The sequence below is a fragment of the Brassica rapa genome, chromosome A09, assembly GCF_000309985.2.
Source record: "Brassica rapa cultivar Chiifu-401-42 chromosome A09, CAAS_Brap_v3.01, whole genome shotgun sequence".
Lineage (NCBI taxonomy): Eukaryota > Viridiplantae > Streptophyta > Magnoliopsida > Brassicales > Brassicaceae > Brassica > Brassica rapa.
The window spans coordinates 15,518,389-15,537,827 of record NC_024803.2 but is presented as its reverse complement, the minus strand read 5'-3'; the positions used below and the strand labels follow the sequence as shown (position 1 = coordinate 15,537,827).

The following is a 19,439-nucleotide window of genomic DNA, read 5'->3' as shown; positions in this document are numbered from 1 at the left end:
AAGGTCTGCTTCGATTGACAACGAAAGGTTAGACTCATTGATATCTGTCGTTTGAATTAGAAGTAGAACTAGAAGTACAACTAGAACTAGGACTAAAGTTAACTACAACCACAACAAGAACTAGAAGGAGAACTAGATGTACAAGTAGATATTTTATAAACAAACATTAATAGCTTGTGTAATTAATTTTGGTATCTAGTACTAGAAGAGTTAATTGTTTCGCATGATTTGATGTGTATCTGCTCATAGGTATCTAGTAGTTTTGTAATGGGTTGTGTAATTAATTTTGGTTGGTAGAGTCCTTTTAATTTGCTCTCATTGTAGACGTACAAACTACTTTAAAAACATAGTAACTCCACACTTAAAATTCACAGAAACATCTAAACACGAACCCAAACAAAAACACCACAAACATGGACCCTTTTTCCCTTAACTCTCCCGGGTTTGTGAACCTGTTAGCTTCGCAGAGCAGTCCACCAATAGACGTAGACTCTGCTGAGCCAGGTGTTAACTCTCCCGGGATAGTTAAGCCTCCAGAAAGGAGAAAGTGGAAAACCAAAGAAGAAGGCAGCGCATGACATCTTCTTCAATGACTACAAACAGAAGTTCATACTAGAACACTGCTGGAGGGAACTGAGGTTCGATCAGAAATGGAGATCCCACGCTATCTCGAAGGAGAAAAGGAAGGAAGCTGATGCGGAGGTGGTGGTTGAGGAGGAAGAGGCGAGGCCGGTGGGTGTTAAGGCCAGCAAAGCAGCGAAGCGAAAAAAGCCAAACGAGGCAGCTTTTGATCAAATCCATATCATCCTTGCTCAGAAAAATACCATCTCCAAACAAAAGATACTTGATCGCCTCCTAGCCAAAAAAGTGGAAACACTTTCTGATCAAGAAATAGCTCTTAAGACTAAACTCATCTCAGAAATGCTTTAGTTGGTCAGTTAAGTAGTTTTGCTTACTTCAATGTTTATTAATTTGATTGAATCGTAGAGCTTAATTGAATCTGCTAAGTTGTTTTGCTTGATTGAATCGTAGAGCTTCATCTCTAAATGGTTTTATTACTTCTCTTTTGGTTGATTGAAAATCTTGTCTTTTCTTTTGCAGGTCACGGGTTTAAAGGACACGGTCTAGCAGGTCACGGGTGGGAAGGTGTTGCAGGTGAAGGTGTCTTTTGTTTGTTTCTATATGTTAAGCCGCGGATAGTAGGTGAAAGTGTAGCCTTTTGTTTCATGCTACACTTCAGTCACGGATCAGACAGTGACTTCTTTTGTTTTGTTGTAACATTGATTCACGGATGTAATAAACTTGATCTCTGTCTCTATATAAACTATGTGTTCCTAACTTTATAAGCACAACAACTTGTTTCTCTCTTAGTTCTCTTCTCTTCTTTGTCCCATTTCACTACAATAAAAGCGACAATTAACTTCAAGGTTCCAACCAAAATAACACTTCAACAAGTTGTAAACCATCTATCTTATGTAAACCATCTATCTTCTGTACCACCACACTTCAACAACCTTCTTTGTCATCGTGGTGCTCAAACAACAAGCTTCAAGCTTCCAACCTAAGTCAAACAACAAGCTTCAAGCTTCCAACTCTTCAACCTTCTTTCTTCAAGGTACCAAGGTAAGTGAAACTAAAAACTTATGAAAAAAGATGATATAATGTGAAACATTTTTGAATTTTAGAAATATGTGCAATTTATTAGATGATAAAAATTGAAAACCCAATAGATTTAGATACAAAATGAAATCAAGTGGAAAAATAAGAGAGATTAATGAAAAAAATTGATATAATAGACCTTGAAAAAATTAATAGAATTATAGAATTATGTACAATTTATTAAATTTAAGTTACAAATCTCCTTTTGTTTTTTAGGAAAAAAATAACCCACCAATGTCTTCCTCATCGAGTGATGAAGTTGATGAAGCTTTAGAAGAAATGGTCGACCAAGTTGTTGATAATTACATCGACTCAGTGATTCATGCTCACCCCAACAAGCCGAAGAGACGAGCTTATATCGAAAGAGATCGGGAACAAGGACACAATCAGCTGTGGAACGATTATTTTAATGATAATCCTACATACCCACCAGAAATGTTTAGGAGGCGTTTTCGAATGAACAAGCCATTGTTCCTTCGCATTGTCGAACGTATAAGTAATGAAGTTCCATACTTTCAGCAAAGACGAAGTGCTTGCGGAAGGAACGGGCTTTCTCCACTTCAAAAGTGTACGGCAGCTATACGTATGTTGGCATATGGTCAATCGGGAGATACATATGATGAATATCTCCGACTTGGTGACAGTACAGCACGTTTATGTTTGGCAAATTTCACTGATGCAATAATACAATTGTTTGGAGAAGAATATCTACGAAGCCCTACAGCCGAGGATCTTCAACGATTACTCGATGTTGGAGAGGTACGCGGGTTTCCGGGAATGATAGGCAGCATCGACTGTATGCATTGGGAGTGGAAAAACTGCCCAACGGCTTGGAAAGGTCAGTTCACACGGGGCTCAGGAAAGCCGACAATTGTCTTAGAAGCCGTGGCATCACAAGATCTTTGGATATGGCACGCATTTTTCGGCTTACCAGGTACACTCAACGATATCAATGTTCTTGATCGGTCACCTGTTTTTGATGACATCTTACATGGTCGAGCACCTAAAGTTAAGTTCAAGGTCAACAACCACACTTATCGTATGGCCTACTATCTTACTGACGGAATTTATCCAAACTGGTCAACATTTATCCAATCCATCCCACTTCCTCAAGGTCTTAAAGCCGAGAAATTTGCAGAAAAGCAAGAATCCGCCAGAAAAGATGTCGAACGGGCTTTTGGAGTATTGCAGTCGAGGTTTGCAATTGTTAAAAACCCAGCTCTACAATGAGACAAGGAAAAGATAGGAAAGATAATGAGAACTTGTGTCATATTGCACAATATGATTGTAGAGAACGAACGACACGGATACGCTCAAATAAATACTTCTGAGTTCGAATCAGGAGAGTCAAGCAGAAGTTCAAAGGTGACAACCAGAGAAAGTATTCATGCCGGTGATATGTTAGGCATGCGCAGAGAAATTCGAGATCAAGAGAAGCATGCTCGTTTGAAAGCTGATTTAATGGAAAATATTTGGCAAAAGTTTGGTGATGAAGATGAATAAACTTCGTTTGTTTTTCTATTTCTCAATTTATGTAATCTACTCTTTTAATGTATTGAATAAATAGTTTTCAAAAATTTAATAATAATTTAAATATTTTATTCTTGTTTTCTGGATAATTTGAATATTTAAAAAAAAAAAAATTTATTATTTTATTGTTTTGAACTCCGTCTTCAGGTTCACCAATGCAGAAAAAATCAATTACAGGTTCTTAACTATTCATGGACCCACAAAAAAATATTAAAAAAATCTTGTGAACCCCAAAGAGGGGTTCACCAATGCTCATGCTCTAAGTACCACGGCCACTCATTAAAAAATCCCCAAAAATCAATTGAATGGACTAGTAGTAGATTTGTTTTTGGACAAAATTGGACTAGTATATTAAACAAAATAATAATAGGATAGTGCTCTTTCAGAAAGAAAAAAAATACGTGAAATGCATCCAATGCATCCATGATGCCTGTAAAACTGTAATGAAAACGGATGCTGAACTTTAAATATATTTTTGTAAATTAGATGTCATCAATGCTATTTTGATCGGTTAGTAACTTAGTATTCTAAAATGACCACACAACAGATATTTTTGTCTGCAAAATAAAATATTGTTACGAAAAGTATCATTTGATTAAATATTTTGAAAAATGATATGTGTTGGTTCGAATAAAGGGTGTGTTTATTTTCTGGGGCAGATGAGGAAATAGCAAATGGATTTATCTGATATAAAATCGCATATGAGTTTGACTAACATAATTAAGGGTAAAAAAGATTAATCTACCGTTCATTAAGAAACTCAAATTAAAAACTTCTAAAGATAGTAATAACAAAATATAGTCTAGAAAAGAAAACAATGTTGGATTAGGTAGTAATTTTCATTTTTCAAAAGTGGATTTATAAAAATAAACATAGTCGATTAACCTAAGCCCAGCCTAGTCGAAACCTGTGGGAGGCTTGATTTTTCGCTAACTTTGTTTGTTTAATTCAGTCATGGTTTTGACGTTTATTTGATTGTTTTTTTAACTATACTTTACAGATATGTAAAAAAATGACGAATATTAAACAGGCCTTTTAGTGTTGGTACCAAAACTACCAATACACGGTGGAATTTGGTCCTCAGTTTTTATACAGACAGGTGTTCAAACCAAATTGTAGTATTGGCAACGTCACAGCAATAACAAACATCACAAAAAAAAAAAAAAAATTAGATGTCGTAGTCCCTATGCATATTTTTTTCATAAACTGATCAATCTGGGAAATGTTAAAAGAAAAAATCAAAGTAATATTTTTTTTAATGACTCAGCTCATCCGAGCCCTAGAGATCCGACTAATCCCTGAGATCAGGAACAAGAACCGGTTCCTTAATCCTTCATCCCCTCCAATCCCCTCCAAACGCTGTTCAAACCCATGGAACTGAGCTTCCACAGAATCACTGTGCCAAAACCACATTGGTAAAAAAACAAAATAATTCCAACTCAACATTTTAACATGGTGTTGAATTTCAACCAAAAGGAAACGTAATGTTCAAAAACGTAGCTCTGATTCCAGTTAAATTCATCTATACGATAGTCGAATCAAGGCCAAGTACTGATCATAATGAATTTGATTATTTCTTACGTGTGTAGAACAAGGAATCTAATCTGTTTCACATTGATGTAAACACTTAAAATGGTAATGTACGTAGTTTCAGAAAATGCGATTTCAGCAACAAAACTTTACTGGGTTCGGATTCTCTATCGGCTGTATACTTTTTAGTGTAAAGAACCACATTCAAATTCTATCTGATATATATACTCTCTGTTTTTCGAAACACAATCTGATGTATACTTATACATGCAATTTGAAGATGCTAGTTTCATTCTGCTAAAATCAAAATGCTAATTTCATTATTTGATTTCTCCCCACACTTTTATTTTATTTTTTTCCTACCATGTAATATATCTTGCATGTGAAACAAAAACAGAAAGCTTTTAATTAAACTTATGACTTCGAATAGTAACACATGAATTTGCATACCGCAGTTAACCATAACAAAAATTTATATATATATTTATATATTTTTGTTATTATTAAAACCGAACCACAATTATTATGTAAAAAAGATGAAAAAATTAAAAGACGCAAATAAGTATGGTTAACCTATTCGGGATCTTTGGATCTATGCTTATTTTCAACTCCTGAATTTGTCGCTTACTAGGCCCTTCCTCGCCTCTGGATTGTTTGTTTGCTGCCCAAAAAATAAGAAAAATAATATGTTTGCTTATATTCCACACGTAAACAAATTTATTTTCCTTGATGTCGACAAAATACATACTTTTATTTTATCTTTCACGTTGCCATCAATTATACTTTATACTTGTACGTTATCATAAATATTATTTTTTACACCGTAAATCTGATGCTGAAAAAAACATGAGATATGTACTAATTAATTGTTAAGACATGTCAAATATAATTTTCTTACCATTTAAAATGTTTAGGATTTACCAATTAAAATATGATAGTAGAAATCTCTAAATCACTAAATGGTTTATTAAGTTTCTTTTAACGGTCAACTGTTATTATTTTATTTAATTATAATACTCATGCAGTTTTTGAAAGCAATGATTCGTTGGTCTGTGATATTATAATATTAATGAAAAGTCATCGGTAGGAGAAAAGTTACAAAGGAGCCCATAAACGAAGACCATAGATGCTTCCTCTCACGTCGCAAAACGAAACAAAACGAACCATTCTCTTCCACTATATAAACCATTTGTTTATCGTCTTCTCATTCCACACATTCTTCAACTACAAACATAAACATTACAAACCCATATATAATTCAAAGTTTGCATAGACAATTTGAGTGAACTGAAAGAAGATGGTTTTGTCTAAGACAGCTTCTGAAACTGATGCTTCAATCCATTCAACTTTTGCTTCTCGTTACGTCCGCATCTCTCTCCCACGGTAAGAATATGAACTATGAAATATTGCATGAAACTAATAGTAACGTTTCATTGCATGACTTGTTACGTCGTTAATATGCTTTTATATTTTTAACCTAATGTCTTCATCATCATCAGATTCGAGATGCCTGAGAACTCTATCCCTAAGGAAGCAGCGTATCAGATCATCAACGATGAGCTAATGCTCGACGGTAACCCTAGGCTAAACCTAGCCTCTTTCGTAACCACGTGGATGGAGCCAGAGTGTGACAAGCTCATGATGGAATCCATCAACAAGAACTACGTTGACATGGAAGAGTACCCTGTCACCACCGAGCTTCAGAACCGATGCGTCAACATGATTGCGCGTCTCTTTAACGCTCCGCTCGATGACGGCGAGGCAGCGGTTGGTGTCGGCACCGTGGGATCGTCGGAGGCGATTATGTTAGCCGGGTTGGCTTTTAAGAGACAGTGGCAGAACAAGCGTAAGGCCCAAGGGCTTCCTTATGACAAGCCCAATATCGTAACCGGAGCTAATGTTCAGGTAAACCAAAGCACAAGATTAAACCGGTTTAGCTCATTATTTCTCTATCTTGAAACAGAAATCTAAACCGCAAGCTGAAACCCCAAACCAGAAAATTCTAATTGAGTCTTAGTTCTCTTTTGTTTTCTCAAATTACAGAGCTAAACAAACCAGAAAATTAAGATATTCAACCAAAAGATGATATTTCCGGTTAAGGTCTATGGTTTACTAATATCCGGTTTAATATAGGTTTGCTGGGAGAAATTCGCAAGGTATTTCGAAGTGGAACTTAAGGAAGTGAAGCTAAGAGAAGGATACTACGTGATGGACCCTGAAAAGGCAGTCGAAATGGTAGACGAGAACACCATTTGTGTAGCAGCCATTCTAGGTTCGACGCTAACCGGAGAGTTCGAGGACGTTAAGCTCCTCAACGACCTCCTAGTCGAGAAAAACAAGCTAACCGGGTAATTAAACTAACATGTAGCTAGTAATTAATCGATTTTAACCGGTTCATTTCCGGTTTTTAAATTTTTTTTCTTTAATTCGCAGATGGAATACGGGGATTCACGTGGATGCAGCGAGTGGTGGGTTTATTGCACCGTTCTTGTATCCGGAGCTGGAGTGGGACTTTCGGTTACCATTGGTTAAGAGCATAAATGTGAGTGGTCACAAATACGGTTTGGTTTATGCCGGAATCGGTTGGGTTGTGTGGAGAACCAAATCTGATCTGCCGGAAGAACTTATCTTCCACATCAATTATCTTGGCGCTGATCAACCCACCTTCACTCTCAACTTCTCCAAAGGTAGCAGCATATTACACTACCATTTCTATATTTGTATAAAAATCATATTGTATATTGTATGCATAACTAATGATTTGTTAATGCTTGTGTAAACTAGGTTCGAGTCAAGTGATTGCTCAGTACTACCAGCTGATTCGTCTTGGATTCGAGGTTAGTAACTTAAAATGACTGAACAGTGCTGGTTTAGGAGGAAACAAGTGGTGCGACCATTCTGCGTCTAATCCGATGATGTTCTTCCGATAAAATCTCCAAAACTTCTTCAACCATTTTTTGAACTATTAGGTTAAAATTTAAAGATATTTTGTGTATATATTATAAGGGGAAGTTATAAAATGTTCAAAAATATTATTTCTAAATTTTTAAAAGAGAAATTTTAGTAAAACTTTTTAAAAATAGATATGGTCTCAAAGTCCCCAAAATGTTGAACTGGTCTTTTGCTGAAAACTACGTATAACTGAGTAAAACATATTATCATGCTTAATTTTGTAAAGTAATTATATTATTGATTGATAATTTTTTGTGGGTTTAGGGATATCGTAACGTGATGGATAATTGCCGCGAAAACATGATGGTCCTAAGAGAAGGATTAGAGAAAACTGGACGTTTCAACATTGTCTCCAAAGAAAACGGTGTTCCTTTAGTGGCGTTTTCTCTAAAAGACAATAGCCGCCACGACGAGTTCGAAGTGGCCGAAACTCTCCGCCGCTTCGGGTGGATCGTTCCGGCCTACACGATGCCCGCGGATGCAGAACACGTCACCGTCCTCCGAGTGGTGATTCGAGAAGATTTCTCTCGAACCTTAGCCGAGAGATTGGTCGCAGACTTTGAGAAGGTTCTTCGCGAGCTCGATACACTTCCGGCGAAGGTTCACGCCAAGATGGCTAATGGAAAAGCTAAAGGTGTTAAGAAGACGGAGGAGGAGACGACGAGGGAAGTTACGGCATATTGGAAGAAGTTTGTGGAGACAAAGAAGACTAACAAGAACAAGATTTGCTAATAAAGTTTAATGAGTTAATATATTTTGTTGTTTTTATCTCTAATTAAGCTACCGTTGAAACCCTTTTCTTTCATGCTGCTCTGATTATTTTTGGTTTCAAATCTATACTATTAAAACAGAATCTCTACTAGGATTATGCCCTTAATTTCTCAATTTATTTAAATTGCTATGCCATTGTCATTTTTATTATTTTAAATAAATTCGGCCAGAATATATATCCAGTCATAAACAATCAAATTGCACTACCTTAAAACCAAGTTGCCAACAATCCAAATCTTTTACGTTTTGAAAAAAAAAATCAAAATATTCCCTCCCCTTTTGTAGGAAAGGAGTATCTCATCAATTAATATTACCCAAAGATATGGAAAGCTATAATAAAATAGGACTTAAACATGATATACATTGTTTCCAATATATCTACCCGAGTAGTATTTGATGCAAAATAGAAAAATATTCCTAAAGAATATCTAACCTAAACTATTGACTTGCATCTTTTTCCGTTTGGGTCAAAATATTAGGTAGGTTTTTTGTTTAAGACTTAAAAAAATTGTTTTTAAAGAGAAAAAATATTTCGGTTGTCATTTAAATATAAATAGAAATATAAAAAAATGAAGAGAAGAACTATATGAATATTTTCTCAGAAAATAATAGTTAGTTCAATTTATCATTTAAATTTTTTTAAGCATTATAAAAAAAAATAATTAAAATATATATATATATATATGAGGATAAATTTGTAACATTTTTAACATCTACAAAATATTTTAAAAACCTAAACAATCAACACAATTATAATTACACTATTAGATAGGTTAGATATAAAAAAAACTTAATCTTATAATTAATAAATATTTGTTATTTTAAAATAAGATTTAAGAAGAAACAAATCCCGTGCTTTGAAAGCGCGGGTCAAAATCTAGTTTTCCTTAATTATGATCTCATGTTGATGATTGGTAATTTGAATAAATTTAAATAAATACAATTTTATAGTACCTACTTTATGGGTATATAAATACGTTGATTTTTTAAATATATAGTTCTCAACCCATATAACTTTAGACTTTCATTACTTCCCCCTCTACTCACCATTTGTTAGTTGACAGAAAAAAAACCTTGATATGTTGAACAAATAACATGGAAATATATAAGAGCATACAAAAAGATCGCGTCTGTGGATTTGTTCAATGTTTCTAGCAAACCTTCATAAAAAAAAAGCGTCTGTTGTTTTGACTTTTATTCTTTTGAATAATAACTCTGTAAGCTAACATTTTTCTTCTTTTTTATTATGTTACAAAACATCTCAATGCCCTCACATATCATTCCTGAAAACGATTGTGCTCGGAGAATCGATCCTCACAATGATTCCTTCCTCTTCATCATCGCTCGACTCCGCCATTGGTTTTCTTCTTGTGCTGCTCTCTGCTGAGGCTACGTGTGCAGGAAGCTGAGACACAAACTTCCTGGTCTCAACCTGCTCCCTGGTGGCCATGGAGCTTTCTGATTTCGCTGCGTCTAATGGATGTTTCTTGTACAATACGTTATCTTGTGGCTTGTTGTTGATGATCCCACCGAAACTTGCACTCCTTGTGAACAGATTAACCTGATTCAGAACGTTTCTTGTTAGTCGAGAAGTTAACAATCTCATAATGAATCTCAAAGTGTATGTTTTATTACCTTGCTGCCGAAAATGCTAAGTTGTCTTGCTTGTTCAGATAAGTTTAATGCCTTTCTATTGATCTCTTCTTGATGTTCAGCTTTGTAAATACTTTCAGGCCAGCTCATGAGACCTCTGTGTTCTTTACTAGATGATCTCTGGAGCTGGTGCTCGGAGCTTGACCCAATTGGCGATGACAACGAAGATGGTTTCCGTTGTAGAGTCCTATGAGCTCCAAATGCTCCGGTGTTGAAGATGATTACTCTTGCTCTTGTCTCCACACTGTATTGTGTTGCTTGTCTTGAGAAACTAACTCTCATGATACCTGTGATCAAAAAAAAAACAGAGTTTTTGATAAGAGGGTTTGATTCTTCTTTGTATTCTGTGTTGACTTTTTGTTTACCTGAAGCTTCTGATGCGTTACGGAAGCTTTGATTCTCGTTATAAGGTAGCAATGCAGCAGGAGATGGTACAAGCTCTTCTTGGATACCAACTGGTTTAATGAATCCTTCTAATAACAAACCGACGCTGTTGTAATCGATGTCGATTGATTCTCCAGATACATATGTTGTCAGCTTTGAGCTTTCAGCGGAAACAAGGGCTCGTAATTCATGCATTGCCACTTTTTCAAATATCTGAGGACGCAGGAGTTTGAGAAGCACCAATGCACTTTCCTGGAGAAAGAAGAAACAGGAAAGAAGTTGACAATCACGAGAGGATGTTTCTCTTTAATGGATTTGAATAGAGACGTACCTTCCAAAGGAAATCTTCAATGGTAGAATCCGAATGTACAAAAGCTAGTATTCTATCACTACTGATAAAGAAGCAAAGAACCACAGAATCTGTAACCATGTCGCACATGTATGGCTTCCCAGTGAGAACTTCGTAGAGTCCCAATGTACTACCATGAGAGAAAGTTGGATGTAGCGAGTGATTGTTGCCTAAGCTTTTGCTTTTCCACTGTAATATGATTTATCATGATAACTTTCAGTGATGAAGGAGATCATGAACCTTTCGATATTATGACTAAGTTTTGGGTTTACCTTAACAATACCGTCACAAATAAGCCAGACTCCAGTTGGCTTTGAACCTTCTTTATAAAGCGTTACACCACGCAGCTTCATTGTTTCTTTCTTCGAGTGTTTTAGAGGTTCACATATTGCAGCAGGAAGAGCACCAGATAACGGATGTGAGGAGATCAGGTCGCTTAACTTTGGAAGTTTTACTATTGGAGGGTTTCTCAGAAGCTTCTTCAAGCCAGTCTGCGCAAAGACAGAGAGAGAGAGAAGTAAAATTAGAAAAAAGAGACATGACCATGTGTTGAAAGAATATGATTCTTTCATTTGGTACCTGGACAGCATCATGAAGATGAGCGATTTCTTTTTCTTCCAACAAGCCAATCTTCTCAAGGTTTTGAATGTATTCGAGTAAATGATTCAGCACTGAATATGTTACTTGTTTCGTTTTCACAACACGGAGAACCTACAAACCAAGTTGATTAAAGATTATATGTGGTTCATCGCGATAAAGATAAATCACCATAAATAACTGACACGACTATCAACCTGTGGAAGTGAAGATCGAACTTTTTCCAAAAACTCTTTAGCTTCCGCTCCTTCGGTTTCACTCTCCTTGATTACAGTAGAGCCGATACTACTCTCCCCTGTATAAAGAAGAAAGATAACTAAGAGACAAAAGTAGGGTACTTGCAAACAATATCTCTGATAGATGGTCCAGTCAGTCATACATACCTATAAAATCATACAGTTGCTGCCTCGCAATTGTATGTGCGCGAAGAAATGCAGCGGAAATGTAGCAAGCAGATTCGAGTCTTTCAACAGCAAAGTATATGACCAACTTCCCTGGGATAAGTTTAGAATGAAGAAAATTGTAGTAACTGGGGAACTTAACATGCTCTTTTAGACCTCTCCAGTCACATAAAGACTCCGTAGAAATCCGATCCAAGGCCTCATCCACTGACCGCATCAATATATTAGCTGTACTTTCAGATATTCTTCCCTCATCAAGCATCTCCCAGTAAGCTGCCTGAACACCTGTTGATTGAACTAAGGGTAAATAATTTGACTAATGGGATAAGTGTAATTGGTTCGAAAATGACATGATAGTTACCATTTAAGAATCGTATACGTATGTCCTTTAAACTCGTACTGTCAAGATTTCCAGTCTTAGAGCCACTGTGAGGATGAACTTGTTCCCCTTCTGAATCTTTTAAGCTTGAAATATATTTTTCAACTGTAGGCCAGTCAGCAGGTCCTAGCTCTTCATCGTCTCCTAGATCTTCAAACGCTTGTAAGGCCTTATTCAGCATTTCATACTTTGTATAATCCAAGATTCGTAGCTGTCAACAAGAAAAATGGAGAATTTCGAATAAATAAAGGGGTTTAAGCATTTCATACTATGTATTTGCATACTTAAGTTGAAAATGAAGTCTGTGAAAAGATTATGACCTTTGTGGCTGGTAAACCGTCCATTCGAAGAAGGCGCAGAGCAAATTGGGTAGTGGAACCATTAACTATCAGAGTTAGAAACACAATTCCACCTGTGAAGAAAATAAACTGCAAAAGAACTGAGAATATCAAGAGACCGAAAAGATAAGTCTTCTATAATTCATTTAGGCATAACACCTTGCAGACAATTTTCTGAACTTACCAATGTTCCTGTCTCCCTGCTGAGAAATGAATTTCCGCTTGATTGCTGAATCAAATGATTAAGAATAAGTTAATTTAAGACTGAAGCAATGTGGCTAAATAAATTCAAGAGACACAAGAACAAGAATGACAATGTTCTTGAAAACTAACCTTCACAGATAAAGAAAGTGAGAGCGCCACTGCACCCCTCAAACCAGACCATACTAGTATAATGCCTTCTTTCCAATCCAACCCATAGCCAACACGACATAGCAATGGGTATAGAACTCCAACAACAACACAACGTGATACTTGGACGTAAAAGTATAGTAGAAAAAGAAATCCCCATGAATTCCCTGTAGAAAACATGGGTCATTGAGAGTTCTTAAATGCACCTTACGCGGGCATGTTCCTGGCACACTAAATCTCACATCTACTTAATAATCAACCGACTGGTGAAAGACCACATTGTTAAGTCCTGGCACAGTGGCAATTATGCTACATTACTTTCCTCAAACCAATGATGCAAGGTTTTTTTCTTTTGACACTAATTGATGCTAAAGAAACAATTGACCTGTCGAGAATCAAATACCATGTAAACAGAGGCCTGTTCACGGTAATAGGATAAAACAGGTGGAAAAGAGCAATGATTTGAGACTCAGCTTCTATACACAATTGGCGTGATAAATTTTATACAGAAACTAGGTTCATATAATCTAACAGAATTCACTTTAGTAAAGAAAGTATACCGCAAACTTTCAACATTAAATGGTACCTTGGTAGGCAATCTTATCGCTGTCGAGAATGCCTTCAGCAATGACAACACCACTACAAAACAAAATGAGAAGCAACTTATACTGTAGCAGTGTCTAAAGATAGAGTGGAGTAAAATAGCTTTTTGCTACCCATTAGCTTATTTCTTAGGGTTGGCATGGCCCAAGCATGAGATGAATCTATATATGCTTGTAGCTTTACCTGAGGATAAAAATCAAAGTATTTGCAATATATGCGACCATTTCCCTGCACAAGTTACCAAGAAAATCTGACTTACACCTTTTCCATAGTATTATGCTAAACAGAAAAATTCCAATTCCACAAGCTTTAGAAATACCAGAAGTGATGCAAACTTTTTTGGCTGTCACCTTTAAATGCTGTCCTTGCAAACGCAGCATAAAACCTGTTACAGTTATTATTAAATAACAAGAGCCTTCTTACATGCTGACAAAAGAAAGGAAAAATGAGATAGCTGGACCTTACATGCCCAAAGTCATCACCGTCAAAACACCAGAAGCCCCAGCCCACTCTTGAGCCTGTGGCACAGAAGCTAATTCTCATTTGTACTACAAAAGTAATATATTGGCACAAGATTTTCAGGTCTACAGCAAGACGTACAGTGTAATATGCGAAGTAGCTGACTGCAATCGTAAGGGTGATTTCTATGACTGTGTCGTTGAATATGAACTTGAGCCAAAGAACCGAGACAATGCCAAAAGCCAGACCGATCCCCACACTAAACAGACAAAGCCATAACGTTTATGATGCTAAGAACACAACAACTGGGTATCTCATTAAAAGAGGAAAAGATCAGGACTTACGCTCCAAGTGCGACTCTAATCAGAAATGTGATTATAGAGCCCCAGTCAGAACTATTCCCCATAACCATCTTTAAGAACAACTGGAAAACCACAATTGCCGTCCTGGAAAAATCACAAAATTATGATGAATAGGTGCGATGAAACAACCAGACTATGACAAAAGATTAGCAAATATTGACATGATTGATTACCCATCATTCATCAGGGACTCCCCTTCAATAACAGTGCTTAGCTTCTTACTAGCACCAAGCTCCTTAAGCAACGCAACAACAGCAACAGGATCTGTGGCACTTAAGAGTCCACCAAGCAACAACGCCGTCTTCCAGTCCCAGCTATACGGAAACGTGAGCTGCAAATAGCATCATACTATATAATATCATAACCTTTATGATTGATTCTTCTGTCAACCGCTACTTAATGAAACTCTACCACAAACCTTAACAAGCGATGCCAGACAAAAGGTTGAAATGAGAACTCCAGGGCCAGCAAGTAACACCATTTGTCCAATACATCTCTACAATAATTCCATCACAAGAACCAGCGCAATTAGCATCTATTTACAGCTTCATTACATATGTAAAGACCATTCATTAAAGATAATAGACGTATTGATCATTTAGTAATCCCCATAAACCTTGATCTGGTGAACTTCCATGGAGAAGGCACTCTCGAAAAGCAGAGCCGGAAGAAACACGGCTAAAAGCAGTTCAGGATTAATCTCGTTCCCTGTGTATAGTAAGTAACTAACATATGAGAAATCGAACAACGAAGCTCACCACCATTGAGTTAAATCAACAACTTACATATACGAATCCCATGCCCAACCTTCCCTAGGTTATGGTGAGTTCCATACTCTGAAAACAACCAAAACCACAATTGAGATCAAACAAAGCTTTAACAGCTATCGGGGATGATTTTTTCAAATTTCATGATAAAATAGCTTAGTGAGAGTAAACACGGATCGAAATCGAACCGAGAGATCCAAGAGCAATCCCGATGACGAGGAGAGCGACGGTGTACGGAACTCTCGTCCCGCGAAGCAAATGCCTCGATGCTATACCGAGCACCAGAGACATCCCGACGAAGAGAACGGCGTCGACGGGGCTCGATTCTCCCTCCGAAGAAGAACCTGTCGCCTCCTCCAGAAGTCTATACGGCGTCGCCGCGTCGATTACAGTCGCCATTTTCTTCCGATGTTGAAGAAGAAGATGATCCTTCTTTCTTTCAGTTGATTGATGATATAAGTTAAAAGATGAGAGGGAAGTAGTATACGTATAGAAACAATACATACATGTTTTTTTGTTTTATGTAAACGAATTATCTAATATTTATAATGTTTTTATTGGATGATTTGGATCCCAATTGCTCTGATGATATATGATAATAATCATGTGATTTAACATGTAATGTAACGCCGCACTGGCTTTTATTTGTTACGTTAATGAATTATTGCTTTTTCTTTTCCGGATATCTCCAAACACTACCCACCTGAGATATTCTAGGTCGGCTCAAAATTTCAATCTTTTAGTGGCCACTATTTAATACTATGGACTTTAATTATACGTAACTATTTTTTCTATATAAAAAAATTCACTTTAGATATATTCCTTTTATTCTTACATTTTCAATATAACTAATGTAGTACTATTTAAATTTTGTTTTGATATTTTCTGAAAGAGAATAATAATCAACAACAAATCATGTTTTAATTTTTTGTTTGATTTATTACTAAATATTACTTAACTAGGTGATTCTTCCTTATCACAGATTTAAATATTTACAAAACAAAAAAATTATAATAATTTATTTGTATAATTATTTCATTATTTTAAATAATATTATGTAATTATTTTAATTAGATATGTAATTTTAGGTGTAACATATTTGATTGGTTTAATTATTATTTGGATTTATTTATTGTATTTATTATTCATAACTTTTTGATTTGAAATTAGGTAAAATTTTGATTAATTTTGTCTATTCCATATAGTTTGGTGTCTTAGATTTATAATAGACTTTTGGAACTTTATAATTTTCTATGTGTTATTTGGAAAAGCAAATGAAAATAATATAAACTAAAATGGTAATTAATTAGTTCCTAGCTGTAATAATGGGTTAATACTTCATTTTAATTATTTATAAGTTTGAGTCATTCTTTAATTTATATGTATAAGAAGTGAATAAAATATTATTGCAGATAATAATCTATAAATTTTGAGTCATTCTTTAAGTCATATGTACAAAAATAAACAGAATACTATTACACATAATAATATGTCATTATTTTAGTTAGTTAGATATATGAATTTAGATAAGTCAAGTTACTTATATTTAGTTACAATTTTTTCTGAAAATTAATAAAATATTTGTGATTTTGATTAGGCTAAAAGTCAAACAAAGTTGTCATTATATTTAGTTTAGTTCATCATCCAGGTTGTGTGTATATATATTTTCGTAATATGTTTTATAATATGATATTTCTTGTCTTGTAATCAGAAAAAATAAAGTGATGACAGACTCAAAAAATATCTAAACATAATTCACCGATAATATTTTCACAAATAATTAAAATATTTTAAAAAATAATCTATTCTTTACTTTAATTTTAAATAATTCGGATTATCTTTACCAAAAAGAAAAAGAAATCAGTTTTATAAATAATGACAATTACGTATAGTATTTTTATTTCATTAAGGGTAATTCTGTTATTAACTTTCACAAAAGTTAACGTGAGTACGACAAATACTGACTTCTCAAATAACATTATAGGGATAGAGATTTGAAACAATATAAATAAAAAGTAAAAAGTAAATACAAAAGGAAAGAGAAAATAAAATAGAATTTTTAGTAATAGCAATTCGATGTATTTGATTCATTAAGGATAACGTTGTAATTGACCGTCGTTAGAATTAACGTGAGCGTGAAACGTATAAAACTGACTTTTCAAACAATATTATTAGATTAGGTATTAAGAATTTTTTTTTTAAAAAAAATTATAAACTTTTTCCTTTTTATTATATATGTTACTGAAAAAGAAATTGAATTAAAATCTAATTAAAAACTACTAAATAAAAAATTATTAATGGTGATTAAATATAATATTTTAAATTCATTAAAGGTGTTTCTGTATTTAATCATCGTAAGAATTAACATGAGTGCTACTATAAAAATTAACTTATCAAATAATATTATAAAGACGTATTAATGTCTAGATAATACCTTGTTTATATTTCACCAATTTTTATCCGACCACCGCTTAATTTTTTTTTTAACGTTGATTTATTACGATCTTACAATTATGATATGAGAAAGATTACATAGACGATTCGATAACCGACAATACTACATGTCTTATGAAAACCTACGCCTAACTGCATCACCTGAACTGTTCTATAAAGATCCACGTCTGGCCAGATTTACTTGCACCATGTTGAAGATCCTTTGTAAGCTTTTTTTCTGTAATCTGCATAATTGTTTAATAAATCGCTCTTTCCGGAACTTGCAACCTGGATTTCCTATAATCTGCAATAAATTGCATAGTCTGGGATTTGAACACTAGATTTGGGTGTAGAAACCTTTAAACATTAACCAATAGGCTACGGTGCTTCCACAACCGCTTAATTTTTTAAAAAAAAAGTAAATTTCACTTATTTCCTTTTAATATGAAAACATATTTTATTAGGTTGGTTTCATTATTCAAATAGGATCGTGGTCGATTATGTGGGATAAGTTAATCTCAAGCACAAATCCATTTTTAAAATACTTTCTCAGCAGTAAAGAACAATGTGTATGCAGAACCTCATGTGTCTGGGAAAAAATAATTAAACAAGCATCCAGAAAGGTTTTTTACAAAGTCCAGATTGTCAATATAAAAATCATTCTTCTGAAATAATTATTAGTTGGAAAAAAGTAGACTATAAGATAATGAGTTCAAAAGGCTACATAGACAATTAGCATATGGGACATATCTGCTCAAGCTATGATAGCCAGTCTTAAAAATCGTCACAAACGAAATTATAAATCAACCATCCATTCTGAATGAGATTGAAGTGAAAACTGCGAAGTTGAAACATGGAGAGCAAGGCGAAGATGTGCCTTTGTGGGATAGTGCAGACGATAAATTTCAAATAGAGTTTTATTCAAAACAGACTTGAAAATTATTGGGAATCCTAAAAGATAATGATATAGAAGAATGATTTAAAATATGCTACTTCAAAATACCACTACCATTTGTGACAAAAAACAAAAAAAACAAAAACAAAAACAAAATACCACTACCACATGGTTAGCTATTCACAACTGTTTGACATCTGGTAATTTAACAAAAGAACAACTGAGTAATTGGTTGCGATATAACAAATGTAAACTCAAGAGAACCCTCCATGGCTCTTGATACTATGTGAGGCAGCCACTGGGATATCACGGTTCTTGGCCTATTTTTGCATCGATCTCTCTATTCACAGCATCACACCACTATTTAGAAATATTTGCCTCAGAAAAAGAATGAGAGATTAGTTTTGATATTATTGATGTATATCATGCGGGAAATTACATTTAATTTATATCTACAACTACGAAAATGGTTAGTCATGGTTTATCAAGTTTATAAAACTAAAGTTAAAAATGGTTGCATCAACTTTCTTTTCTAAATTATTATTTTTTTAATTGTAGATAATTTTCTTATAAGACTATCTTTCCATTTTTATTCTTTTCTCATTTAATTTGAAGTCATATGATAACCCTACTTCATTATTCATATTTTGATAAAGATTAGCTTAGACCATTTTTACTCATATATATATTTAAATCGATTTTATATATAATATATGGATACAGATATAACAACCGAAGCCGGATAGAAAATAACTCATTTGAGGAAAGCTCGAGCAAATGGTTTGGATACATCACTTGCCCATCTAAGGAAACTTAATTACGAATCCCCTATATATTATTTGAGAAGCATTGCAACATTTTTTGTAGCCACGCGTGTCATCACTAGAATGATTCTTAGAATCTTTAGAGAAATAGGTTGGTTCATCTAAATATATAATAAGCTTTTTATTAAACCACAATAAATACATTATCCAAGTGCTTCATTATTTCCTTAAATAAGATTACAGAATTGCCTAATGTGACTAA

General features: G+C 34.6%; 2 protein-coding genes across 2 annotated transcripts; one reads left to right on the top strand and one right to left on the bottom strand.

Annotated features, from left to right (window-relative positions):
• Positions 1 to 3,906: 3,906 nt before the first annotated feature.
• Positions 3,907 to 9,110, top strand: LOC103839459 (glutamate decarboxylase 4). Its single transcript, XM_009115968.3, has 6 exons — positions 3,907 to 6,102; positions 6,219 to 6,624; positions 6,853 to 7,067; positions 7,153 to 7,406; positions 7,504 to 7,556; positions 7,936 to 9,110. The coding sequence occupies exons 1-6, from the start codon at positions 6,017 to 6,019 to the stop codon at positions 8,401 to 8,403; spliced, it is 1,482 nt and encodes a 493-aa protein (XP_009114216.2). The 5' UTR covers positions 3,907 to 6,016; the 3' UTR covers positions 8,404 to 9,110.
• A 402-nt stretch (positions 9,111 to 9,512) lies between these two features.
• Positions 9,513 to 15,603, bottom strand: LOC103839460 (sodium/hydrogen exchanger 7). The gene is made up of 23 exons (XM_009115969.3): positions 15,274 to 15,603; positions 15,104 to 15,154; positions 14,935 to 15,026; positions 14,737 to 14,814; positions 14,492 to 14,649; positions 14,301 to 14,402; positions 14,098 to 14,215; positions 13,963 to 14,015; positions 13,817 to 13,882; positions 13,681 to 13,725; positions 13,481 to 13,533; positions 12,877 to 13,061; positions 12,728 to 12,772; positions 12,526 to 12,633; positions 12,188 to 12,416; positions 11,809 to 12,111; positions 11,623 to 11,720; positions 11,408 to 11,539; positions 11,101 to 11,319; positions 10,811 to 11,017; positions 10,461 to 10,731; positions 10,078 to 10,382; positions 9,513 to 10,003 (listed from the first exon to the last, which is right to left on the bottom strand). Exons 1-23 carry the CDS (start codon positions 15,587 to 15,589, stop codon positions 9,713 to 9,715), a joined length of 3,525 nt encoding a protein of 1,174 aa, XP_009114217.2. The 5' UTR covers positions 15,590 to 15,603; the 3' UTR covers positions 9,513 to 9,712.
• Between the last annotated feature and the right edge of the window lie 3,836 nt (positions 15,604 to 19,439).

What these genes read in the sequence shown, in the direction of transcription:
- LOC103839459 (XM_009115968.3), top strand. Translation starts at nt 6,017, where the DNA reads ATGGTTTTGTCTAAGACAGCTTCTGAAACTGATGCTTCAATCCATTCA. An exon ending in GAGAAAAACAAGCTAACCGG is followed by an intron (nt 7,068 to 7,152) that starts GTAATTAAACTA and finishes TTTAATTCGCAG; the next exon opens with ATGGAATACGGGGATTCACG. An exon ending in TGATTCGTCTTGGATTCGAG is followed by an intron (nt 7,557 to 7,935) that starts GTTAGTAACTTA and finishes TTGTGGGTTTAG; the next exon opens with GGATATCGTAACGTGATGGA.
- LOC103839460 (XM_009115969.3), bottom strand. Translation starts at nt 15,589, where the DNA reads ATGTATTGTTTCTATACGTATACTACTTCCCTCTCATCTTTTAACTTA. An exon ending in TGGGCATGGGATTCGTATAT is followed by an intron (nt 15,027 to 15,103) that starts GTAAGTTGTTGA and finishes TACTATACACAG; the next exon opens with GGAACGAGATTAATCCTGAA. An exon ending in ACTTTGATTTTTATCCTCAG is followed by an intron (nt 13,534 to 13,680) that starts GTAAAGCTACAA and finishes TTTGTTTTGTAG; the next exon opens with TGGTGTTGTCATTGCTGAAG.